General features: G+C 37.0%; 3 protein-coding genes across 3 annotated transcripts; 1 reads left to right on the plus strand and 2 right to left on the minus strand.

Annotated features, from left to right (window-relative positions):
- Positions 1-506: 506 nt before the first annotated feature.
- Positions 507-3487, minus strand: gins2 (GINS complex subunit 2). The gene is made up of 5 exons (XM_005804955.3): positions 3303-3487; positions 2949-3063; positions 1751-1850; positions 1528-1654; positions 507-870 (listed from the first exon to the last, which is right to left on the minus strand). The coding sequence occupies exons 1-5, from the start codon at positions 3390-3392 to the stop codon at positions 742-744; spliced, it is 561 nt and encodes a 186-aa protein (XP_005805012.1). The 5' UTR covers positions 3393-3487; the 3' UTR covers positions 507-741.
- A 1403-nt stretch (positions 3488-4890) lies between these two features.
- emc8 (ER membrane protein complex subunit 8) lies at positions 4891-7766 on the minus strand. Its single transcript, XM_005804954.3, has 5 exons — positions 7255-7766; positions 6374-6450; positions 6212-6281; positions 6044-6138; positions 4891-5953 (listed from the first exon to the last, which is right to left on the minus strand). Exons 1-5 carry the CDS (start codon positions 7465-7467, stop codon positions 5794-5796), a joined length of 615 nt encoding a protein of 204 aa, XP_005805011.1. The 5' UTR covers positions 7468-7766; the 3' UTR covers positions 4891-5793.
- A 55-nt stretch (positions 7767-7821) lies between these two features.
- On the plus strand, positions 7822-11471 carry LOC102221223. Its single transcript, XM_005804953.2, has 5 exons — positions 7822-7913; positions 8630-8706; positions 10516-10680; positions 10891-11022; positions 11140-11471. The coding sequence occupies exons 2-5, from the start codon at positions 8631-8633 to the stop codon at positions 11274-11276; spliced, it is 510 nt and encodes a 169-aa protein (XP_005805010.1). The 5' UTR covers positions 7822-7913; position 8630; the 3' UTR covers positions 11277-11471.
- The last annotated feature ends 717 nt before the right edge of the window (positions 11472-12188 follow it).

A 12188-nucleotide genomic window follows, 5' to 3' on the forward strand; every position in this document is an offset into this window, starting at 1 on the left:
CCATCATTCTACCACCACGTTTGACTGATGGCTTTGGCTGAAACGCTTAGTTCTTTGTCAGACGTCCAATGGCCCACATCGTCCACAGAGCTCCACTTTTGTCTGAACAGACCACAGAATATTTTCCCCCAAAGTCATGGGAATCAAGACTGGCTGCAGAGGCTTTGACCTTAGATCTTTCCCATGGATGTCAGTCTCTTTGATATTAAATCATGACCAGTGGCTATCACTGGTTCACAGGAATCCCAATGGCTTGTAAAATTTTGCATCAACAATGATTTTCCTCAGATCACAGCACGATGCATTTCTTTTTCATATCTTTTAGCCTACTTTCAGTTTTCAGACTTGTTCTGTTTAAGTGATTCTTCATTCTACAGGTCTGACAAACTGAATAAATACTTCAGTTTGTCAGTAGACTAACATGTTCGCACTACTGTAGATGTTAGATCAATTACTGAGGAAGTGAACTGCTAAAGCACTCAAACATCACAGAAAACTACTCAACATACACACAAGCACATTTATTTTGTCACATGATAAAAACGTACATTCAGAAACCATAGCATGTGAATTTCCACTATTAATCACAAATAGTTAATCCATATGAAACTTGCTTTCCATAAACTCAGATCTTCTTCACAAATGAAGTTGATTCCTTAAAATGAAACAAAAGAGTTCAACGGTTGAAGTCCAGTCTTCTAAACATTCAAAAAACATCCAAAAGACCTTGGTATTTTTGGATCAGTAGTCTGCAAACTGGCCCTTAGTGGCACCAGGCTGCAGGTTGGAGCGCAGCTTGTACATGCAGTTGAGAGAATCGAGAAGGAACTCTCTTATGGTGTTGATCTCCATCAGAGTCAGGTTGTCCAGCTGCGGAGCAAAGCACAGGATGAAGACACTGATCTAGCACTGTGACACTTGCCAGCCAATATCTTAATCTAATATAAGTATTTACTATTTGTAAATGTGTAACATTCACACTTTTTAAGAGAAAATTGTTGTTTTTAAAGAAATATTACACGGTTTTGTCAGAAGTTGTACTACAGCTTAACTTAGAGGCAGGTTTTTATTCTTTATACAATGTTCAGTTTTGTACACCTACATGCCTTCCTCAGTGGGCCTACAGACAATGATAGTTGTTAAAAAATATACATAAAACATTTATTGACTTTTTGTGTTACACTGGGACACCTTAACATGCCCATTTCTCTCAAGAGCCTGTAGCAAAATCAAAGCGAAACAGGAACCAGCCGAGACACAGGCTAAAGGGATAAAAGGATAATCCGAAATATTCTGCAAGACACTGTGACTATGACTGGTAATCCTGTTAAGTTGGAAAAACAGGTGCTGCAAGCTTAAGTTTGCCTAATTAATGTGGATCACCTGAAGATGAACCTCATCATACTTTTCTGCACTCTCCTTGTCGTTTCACGTTGGGTAATGCTTTAGTGTGCGTTTGTGTTTTACACGTGCGTCCGTTCTGCTTGTCGATTAATCTAACAGCGTTGTGGTTTATTCCCACGTTACCTGAGCGTGAGCCTCCTGCTGCCTGATGAAGCTGTCGGCAGACAGACGCAGTTTAGCCACCCGAGTGTCCCAGATGTCTTTGACCAGAGTTCGGATCTCATCAGCTTTAGGAATGTTGTCAGACGCGCTACGGAGAGACAAAAACCAGCAACGGAAGGTCTGGCATCACCTCGACAAAGAGCAACCTGGGATGCAATGCAGCGTGTTTCCGTGTGTTACTCACTGGTTCAGTAACAGTTTGGTTAGCTCCATGTAATATGGGCTGGGTGCAGGAGTAAAGGTGTCTTCTTTTCTCTCAAGCTCTCGTATCTCCTCTAGTTTCTCTGCATGATGGAAGAAGGTGTTTAGAAGGAAAAAATCTCCCCTGTTTCACTGCAAAAACGTTTGTTATGGAATTCCCTTATTTTATGCTAGTACTGATTTTTCCTCCTTTGTCTTTTCTATTTATCCCTCCTTTGCCGTGTGTTTCTGCTTTTATGCACGTTCTGATTTTAAAAACATAACAAAAAAAGTTTCAATAAAAATATTGCAAGCTAGGAAAAACAATAATAATCCAAACTTGAAAAGACACAGTTCGGAGTCTATTTCCAACCATTTTTTGTTGTACTTCATAGTTTATGGAGATTAAAGAAGCTCTGCATTGTGCAGCTGCAAAAGTGAAACAATGGAAAATTTCACTGAGACAAAAACTTTAGTTATTTGAGAAAATCCTTCTTTTAGTTTCAGAACCCAAGCTATTATAAATAGGAAGTACACTTTGTAGAAAAGGTACACATTTTTCATTGAATTAAGAATTGCGAAGGCATCTATTTCAAAACTAATACTGCTAGATTTTAAGAAGTTGTGTCAACAATTTGTTTAGAACTAAAACACTAAGTAAATAGCAATGAGAAATATCATCTGCTTAAATAAACATGCAAAATACTATAAATATCAGAGTATTTTTTATTCATATATATATTAGCACTTAATGTTAAAAAATTTTTTACAGCTTGGCATGATCTTTAGTGTCGGGCTAACTTGAATCATCAGTGGTAAGAACTGAGATGAACGTTTGTGGTTCAGATCAAAGTATATTTCTCTTTAAAAAATGGACTAGTCAAAGTCTTGACCTAAATTCAATTGAAAATCTGTGCCAAAACTTTAAAAAATTGCTGTCACATACTCTTCTTGTCCAGTCTGTCTGAGTTAGAGCCATTCTGTCCAGAAGAATTAGCGAAGATGCCAGTCTTTAGATGTAAAGTCGGTTTAAAAGATTTGCAGTGAAGGTGGGCAAACAAAGTATAAACTGAATAGGCGCTGAATATTAATGCACGCCACACTTTTCAAGTTTATGTTTGTAATACGTTTTCAAAAAAACAAACCCATGTATCAGTTTAATTTTACGTCACAAGTGTTGCGTATTCTTATGGAAAACCTACCGACATCCATCCACTCGGGGGGAAGAATCCTGCATTTCTGTCTCTGCTTTAGATTTAGGGCCAACCACACGGGGACATCAACAGAAAGTCCCGGGTTGAAGGGTCCCAAATCGCCCTGAAGACAGAAATGAATGTAAGTTTTCAGGAAAACATCAGAATCAAAATGCAATTTATTGCAGCATGTTTTCACACAATGAGATTTGTCTTGGCGTCTGGAGCGGACATAAAAATGCGCGATATGTAAACAAGTATGAAGTGAAAATAATGTTTTGATGCATCGAATAAAAAAGACGGAGGTTAAAAATATAATATACAGTCTACACACATCTGACGCAGTTCTCCTCACAAACTTACCCCGATTAAATAGATCTTGTCCAGGCTGAAATTTGGTATTATTTTCACAAACTCTTTCTCAGCTAGAAATTCAACCTCTGAAGGATCCATAGCAAATCGTTACTGTTTTCCGTGACGTTTTCATACCAACACTCTGACTAGAGTTCCCGCGCAATGAGCTGTGAAAAGCCTGCACAGGAAACGAGGAGCGGACAACTGCGTCATCTCCCGGAAGTACGACACACAAGATGGAGGCTGTTTATCGTCGTTACTCTGAAATAGGTTTGAAACATTTTAGAGTTATTTGTCATTATGTTTCCTTTGAGCAGTTGGATCGGATTGATTAGAAAAATAAAAATAAATTAATGAATGACCAGCGCCGTGTGAAGGTAGCCACGGCTAAGGGCCGCTAGATGGCGATGTTTTCAACCTTCCTTTATTCTAATTTTATTGGGCCTGAGGTTTTAGAGGACTGAAAAAGAAGACCAGGAACGATATATATGTTTTATTCAAGAGCATATCGTTTCCAAATAAATGTATGTATATATACACGTATTTTCTTGTTATTTGGTGGCATATAACCACCATATTATGAATATGGTGGCATATTAGAGTAGCCCTGTTGTGTTGTTTCTGTGGACTTGTTCAAAATGTTGTTTTTTTTGTTGAGACAGTGAACAACAAAAAACACACCATTCCCTCTATCTATGGAAGCTATGCAGCTGGAAAGATTTTTGCTTGTACTTTTACGCTTTCGCACATTTGTTATGACGCATAGACTGTGACAACAAAGTCTTATTTTTACAACTAGGAGAAGATCATGATCAAATACTTCCAAGTATAACCCCAAATCAAAGAAGCTGAAAAGGAGGCTTCATAGATTCAGAGCAGGACCACAGAGTATAGACAGGAGGAAGTTCAAACCATCTTCTCCATCGAGCATACCAAGCAGGATCATATCCCAACTCCAACGTCTCTCTGCCAGGTTTTCCAACCATGTGACAAGATAGAGATTTGAAGAGGAATGGCAAAAGCAAATGAGGTAGATTAGCAAGTACCGCCATCAACTAATGGAGTCATCCAGGATATGCTACTATAAAATATCATTTCTGCTGCCTGGATACTGAATCATTAGCAAGTCATGACCGCTATGAAACTGTCATACAACAAATCTGTAGTCAGAGGCCTCTTGAGGTTCATTGCAAGACTGACTGCTCCTGGAGCTTCTTCCTGCACACAATAACAAACTATGACTCCTTGAAAATTCTTGGACAGACTTTTCTTAACGACAAAGTATTTTTAAATTTAATGTGTTATTTGTATTCAATAAAAAATTTCAGGGTTTTGAGCTAACATCACTGATTTCTTCTGACTTTGTAATAGGTTGTGTTTTATAGCAAAAATACTAATTTGCTGTAAGTGATTACAACTTAAAACACAATTCATTTCCAGAAATAAAATAAAACTTAATAAAAGAAGTAATTGTGCAGAGTTATGAGATTAAAAGATGCTGACTCAACACGAGTTGCAATATCTTAACAAGAAGCCTTTCACACAGCACTGCTTACCTGAAGCAGTCTTAAAAATAATCAATACAGTTGAATAGAAGACTGCAAATTTATTTCACAAATGAAAAAAAAAAAACTTCAGCAAGTATCTTGACACTTTAAGAAACCAATTTCATTTTACATTCAGTTCATAAAGGTTCTGTAAAAATGCCAAGTTTTTAAACAAATTTAAAGTTAATTCTGGACAGTTTTATCCAATACGAAGGCAGCTCTATAATGTCAAAATCTTTATCTAATTCCAATATTTAAGTGATTTAGAAGTCAATTAAGAACACACACCTGTAAGCAAGTTATTCAAACAAGCATCTAGTGAAAAACAAAATCCACACATTCTAATGACCTGATACATTTAAGACATTTTAAAAAGTACGGTAAATTTAAACCTATCTGTAGCCAAAACTAACATCCAAAAACATTGTGGAAAGTTATAAATAAGACAGTTTGTTAGCATGAAGCAATAAAGTAGGTCAGTGTAGGTTTTTCCAGCATCAGGGTACATTTACATGTGAATTTTGTTTTAAACCTTAAAAAATAACAATTAGAAGTCATCGCTATAGTTTTATTCTCACACCTTAAATTAGAAATTATTACAAATGCTTTATTAATAAGTTAGAACTTGATTTCAGTATGGCTACTACCTTTTCAATTTACAAAAGTCAAAACATTCTAGATCTTTTGCACGCATCTGTAGAACCAATTTCACAAAACCAAAATAACGGAAATATTTCATTTAAGAACAAATAACCTTTATCCCCTCAGCATCACCTTGTAAAGGTGGACCGAGGCCAACTGTGCATGTGTGGCAGATGCAGTTGAGAGACTTCAGTCTGAAAGATCAGTGCTCCACCAACTCTTTCAGTGCAGGAGGTTTTTAATGTAGCATCATGCGAGCAGAAATGGATGCAAAATTTCACGCGGAACTCCAAAGATTTGCACTGAAAGTCTTAACAGAGATCCAGGACCGATTTGTTAATGGTAGGGTTGGTCCAGTCATTCCTTAGATCATCCAAGTGGTTGTCAAAGTCAATCAAGTTCTCATAGGACCTGCCCACCAGCAGGGCAGACGTGATCTTCTGTGCTTCGCTCCAATCCTCAAAAGCGTCCCTTGAAAAATATCCAAAAATATCCACCCAGTAAACTCCGGTGAATATACTTCAGTTTTAGTAAAACAGTGTTTGTGTCTCAGGTACTTACGTTGTGACTTCTCTGACTTTCCACTTGTTTTCATGGTGATCGTGGATAAACACAATGGGCTCAAAGCAGCTCATTGTCAACCTGCTGCTGTCCACCTGTAGAAATCACAATGAAATTATTTGATGTCATGCGTAAAAAGCCATGCTAGTTTAAATGATACAACATTACCATAACCATAGCGGCTTCACTGAAGTTCTCCGAAATCCTGGAAGCGACTTTTTGAGCAACCTGATTTGGTCTGAACATAGAAAAAATTATGCATCACCTTAATTGAATGCATTTAGTTTCACTGAAAAAGCAGGACTGGGATTTCCATTTAAATCTTTGTACCTTGAGTCCTTTGTCTGCTCATTGGCTTGATAATATCCGACAATGATGTAGTTGTTTTCTTTACACCAAGTATCAATCTGACATGAATAGAAAGGAAGAAAAAAAAGGTAAGGTCAGAATAACAGCTGAGATTAAATTATAAACATTTTCAAAAGACAAAGAACAAAACAAATTTCGTTTTACTGAACGCAAAAAGATTAAAACATTTTCACCAAAATGATGGCTATGTTAAAATTATATTTTATATCTGTGGACTTAATTTTAGGAGCTGCAGTGATATTTCTATGATCTTAAGGATTAATAAAGAAAAAAAAAAACTAGAGTGGGTAGAAATTGGAAGTGATTTCAAATAATAATTTAAATCAATCAGGAAAAAGCTGATTTGTGTATTTGACAAAAACATCATAACCCCAGAACTTTTGACCAACGGATATTTTAACCCAGATATTATTTTTTATTTTTTAATATAGATTTGATGTAGTCAAAATTGCACAACAACTCAAAAACCGGTCACATTTTGTTTATAAATTATCTGTGGGATCACAGGAGTGAAAGTTTCATTAAAGACAGCACAGTGCAGCCATCTCTCCAAACATCAAAACACTAATAACAACAAGGATTTGTTGTAAAGATTCTTATCACCAACACCTTTTAGCAAAATACTCCACATCAAGTCGAATAAAGAAAAGATGGTGGCAAAGACTGACTCGCATTCATAGAACTGACATAACCTCAACAACAAATGAGCTTTAAATAAAACTAAGCCCATACACTGTACCCCTCTTTTTTGAGGAACACATTACTCCCAACCTGATCTGCCACATAAGCTAACAGCTGCATGTGGAGTTTAATTGGTAAAAAAGTAGAAAAAAAAAACTTACCAGTGTCAAAGCTACTTCCAGCATTGGTGCCAGAGCAAGAGTACCGTGGAAAAGAGGAACACAGTCCACGCACAAAACTGGACCACTGTGACCGTCTTTCTTTTTCCCTTTTGTCTTTTCTGCCACCAGCAAGCCATTCACAGCACAGTGAGGATATTTGGCAGTATGTAAAAGCATTTTACAGTACGCCTGACTAGTCAACTGGATAGGCATGTCTGTAAGAAAACAGGTGGACGGACAGTTCCTTTTAAAGTGTCAGAGTGGCTAGTTGCGGCGAAGAGCGACTGCTGCTGCTAGCTATCGTTACCGATCATGCCAGAAAAAAAAGTAGAAATCAACCTCAGCAATTTCCTTAATGTCTGAACACAGGGAGTCTGCTATGCATTCAGATTGGTACCTATACTCTTTGTAGTTACTGTTAGTTTTAACAGTATTTTCTGTAAAATGAGTAACTCGTGTTCAGTCAGAGGAGCTAATCTTACGTCCGCCTTCTATTCGTTTCTGTAGCACCGGTGGAGCCGTAAACAAGTGAAACGTTGTCGTAAAGCGCCTACGTTCCAGTCGAGCTTCAGCTTATGTCAGCGGAGGCCTTACGTTCTTCCGTCCAGATATCCAGCGCTTTTCAGACCGTCGGCGGACAGGAGAAAGGAACGGTGCAGGTCGTTTATCTGTTATTTACTTACAGCTCTTTTATTGTGTGGTAATATAACACAGTTAAAGCTTATTTTACAATGTAACGTTGCGGATATAATAACATACAATACCTCCTTCGGAACGGAAGTTTTATTCAGTTACTTTGTAGAGCGACTCTCGGCTAATTTTCCGGTTAGCTATCGTTAGCATTCGCAGGTACATTTTTGCACAGGGTGAAGATGTGGATGTAGAAAACGTTTCACTGGTCAGACATAAGCTTAAGATGATTATTTTTTCTGTGCGTAAAAAATAAATAATACCACGATGTTGTTTTAAATAAGCAGAAAGGTTTTGTGGTATTTTTTTCCGGGGCACTGTGACCTTGTGTTTGTAGCTAACGCTAACTTTAGCTTGTCCTCACAATGAGCGGAACACCTTTTAGTTTGGTCAGCCACGTAACTGCTTCCATTTAATTTAAGTGAGTTTTATTAGTGATGGCCGTACGCAAATAACAATTATAGACCTGATGTATAAATAATTTAATTCAGTATGAAGTACTTTATGTACCAATTGTCAAATTTTTTTGCTATCTACAGCAAACTTTCTTTTAAGTATTTGATGCATATGCAGTTTATCACTGGGTCTGTGAGAAAACAGGCTGCGTTTCGTCTTAAGTTGAAGTATAACAAGATGTAAAGTTCCACAACTTGTTTTGCATTGTATTGTCCTATTGTTTCCACAGAATGCTGGCATCTAGAGCCCTCAGCCTTATTGGCAAACGAGCCATTTCTGCATCTGTCTGTGTACGTGGAGCACATGGTGAGTCCTGATGCCAAGAGGAAATGAATATTTTCCTATCCTGGCTGTTGATTATAACAATACAAGGAGTTGGTTCCTGTTAAAATTTAACTGCTCGGAAACTTCATTTAAATTGTAACATTCAAAACTAGAGTTTATTGATCCATAAATGCAATTATCACAGAATGCAGCTACAAAGATTCCTGCATCCTCTGCATTTCTAACAAATCATCTAATTCCTCATCTTACGTTGTCTGTGTGTAGTTTTAGATTTGTCACTAGGAACCCCTTCACTAGCAAATTATTTTACAGTAGGCGTTCTAATAGTACATGTTGATGTTTTCTTGCCAAATCTTTATGGTATAGAAGACGATCGTTCACTTAGACTAGGGATCTCAAAATCCAGGCCTCAAGGTCGTATATCCTGAAACTTTTTGGTGTGTCCCTGAATCAAATGGCTTAATTACCTCCTCACTATGGAGTCAAATTCTGCTAATGACATTATTTGACTCGGGTGTTTTGAAGCAGAGACACATGTCAAAACAAGTAGGAATGTAATCTTAGTCAAAGTATAAGACTGACAAAAAAGTGAATACTAGGTTGGCTGTTATTGCTGGTATGCAGCTGTTTGATATCCCACATGTGTGCTTTTAATCAGGAGTATGCAAAAATTTTAGACATCTGATCAGATTGTTGTAGCGGTAAAGATCAAGCAATGAATGTTTTATATTCTTGTGGTTTGCAAAGCCTGCTGCATTCAGATATCTGTTAAATATGCCACCAGGGTTCAATAATCCCATTAAACTATAAAATAAACATTTCCAGTGGTTTAGTTAGGTGTCCTCTTATGGTTTCCATTGTTTGTTTTCAGAGAAGTCTTGTATGAGGTTTGGTACAAATAAATATCTACTTGTATTCTCTCATTTAACATGGAGATACTTATATGTTTTTGCTTGTTTTTTTCCCTACTTTGTTAAAATATTTTTTGTTTGAAAGTAATTAGTAGACAAATTCTAACATACATAGCCGGTGACTGAGTTGTAGTACTGTTACACCTATGGGAGGGTTCATATAAGAAATTGAAATTAAATTCTTGAAATTCAGATGCAAGAATTTAGCTGTTTTTCTTTATGCTGTCTTTTGCGGTAGTAGTTATTACTATAAACTGGCTATACAAATAAATTGCATTGTTTGTACTCTATATCGCAACCATCAAGTATAAATTGACGTTTAAATAATAAACTTTCGCCGTCAAATTCACTGCGAGTATGGTTTATACGACACCCTATGAATGGATCACTGGTCCCCCCACGCTAACACAGCAGCGGTTGATTAGCTAATTTAAACACCTGCTTTACTGATGCTCTGTCAGTTTGTGTGTAGGTCGCCTTTTAATTTTTAAGCTGAACCAAAACACACCTTATTCCACAACACATCTGTCAAAGTCAGGCATAACTGAGCTACTTCACTCTCCCTATTTGTTTTTCTTAGTTAAAACTTATTTCTCACCTTGTTATCTAGACATAGTGTAGACAGTTCATAGCAAAACACTATTTAAATAATTTTTTAAATAAGCTTACATTTAAGTCTAGCAGGAAAATCGGGGAGGGAACTTGCATGGGTGACATCATGCTGCAAGGAGTATAGTTTAAAATGACATTGGAGTTCATTTAAGAATATTGTGATATATATTGTTTATGGTGATATAGCAAAAACTATATATACATGTCAGAAGCTTGTTACTTTTGTATTTATGTTAGAACACATATATTGATTTGAACAAAGGTGTTCAGTTTAAAATTTCACACAAGTGTGTTTTTTTTTCTGCAGGCGTTGCTAAGGTGGAGGACTACAGTCTCCCCCCTTACTTTGACAGGAGGGAGACCCCTCTTCCTGAAGTGGCTTATGTGCAGCAACTTACCGCAGAACAGAAGTCCCTGAAGGAGAAGGAGAAGGGCTCCTGGGCTGCTCTCAGTAATGAGGAGAAGCTTGCATGTAAGACTGGCGACACACAGCCTTTCTTTGCTGGTCAAAACCAATTTTAGCATAAGGAAAATATATCTTGCTGTTCTTAACACACAGAAACTCACCTATCAGCCATGTACCGCCAATATGATTTGCGCCACCCGTTTGTTGAGACCGGGAAGACATAAAGTTTATTGTGCTGTTCATAAATTTAGATCTTTGTGTCTTGTCTGTGTTCAGTGTACCGCATCAGCTTCAAAGACAGCTTCGCTGAGATGAACCAGGGATCAGAGGAGTGGAAGACTGTGGTTGGTGGCATCTTGTTCTTCCTGGGTTTCACTGGCCTGATTGTTCTTTGGCAGAGGAAATATGGTAAATAAGGAAATATTCATTTGTAAATGTCATTTTATCAACAATATCTTAGTTTTTAGAAGAACAAAAATGGCTTTCTTGCCGTCTATTGATCAATTTTACATTTTCCACTTGTAGTGTATGGACCTGTCCCACATACATTCGACCCTTTGTACAAGGAGCAAGAGCTGCAAAGGATGTTGGACATGAGAATCAACCCAGTCGAGGGCTTCTCAGCCAAGTGGGACTACGAGAACAAGCAGTGGAAAAAGTAATGGGTCTCTACAGTTACCTCCTGTGCTTAGATCCAGGCAAATCTAACTTGAGAGATACAAGAATATCTATATTTCTGGTTTTATCATTTGTTCAAAATACTGCAATCTGTGAATTGTGGAAGACCACTTCCTCCTAAGGTTCCTGTGTATAATAAAATAAAAAACGCGTTCAACCAAATAAAACCTCTCCAGTTATTTCTTTGCGTTGAGTCTTCTTTTTCCATAAGGAATCCATAACCTAAGGGCAAGGAATACATTATGGTTATCTTAAATATGCTTAGCAGTATATATTTATGTAAAACTTTAAAATTATTTTTAAACAATTGAACTAATATTTGGATGACCATATCAACAGATGTTTCTGTTGCAACTGTCATTGCATACAACTCAGCTTCATCAAATATACTTTAGGGTTGTTTTACAAGCCATGGTGATGACTGGGTTAAATCAGCTGTTTTGGTACAAAAAGCTAATCAGAATTCTAGATGAAAATGTAAAGGTCCCTTAGATCCGTCAAACGCATGACAGCTTTCTGCTGTATTCTCAGGGTTTTCGTATAACATACGTAGTTGGCACAATAATTCTTAATTGTACCAAATGTGTCAAATTTCAGACCCATCTGTCTTGGAATAAACATCTTTTGTCCCTCTGTTGACTTTTGTCTATTATTTCCACAGCTCTTTTTCTGAAGCCATGTTTCCTGTTAAGCCATATGCAACAACTTGGATCTGCAAGCTCTTTTGTATTGTTATATAGGATTTTATTTTGGAAATGCAAATCACAGGTCGATTACATTTTTTTCCTGCATCATTGATTTTGTTATTAGTCCTCCAAACTGACCAATTTGATATTTTTTGTAATTTGAAAAAATATGTGCCATTAATTACAAAAACCCAGGATGTTTGGTTCTGA

Source organism: Xiphophorus maculatus, chromosome 4, assembly GCF_002775205.1.
Source record: "Xiphophorus maculatus strain JP 163 A chromosome 4, X_maculatus-5.0-male, whole genome shotgun sequence".
Classification (NCBI taxonomy): domain Eukaryota; kingdom Metazoa; phylum Chordata; class Actinopteri; order Cyprinodontiformes; family Poeciliidae; genus Xiphophorus; species Xiphophorus maculatus.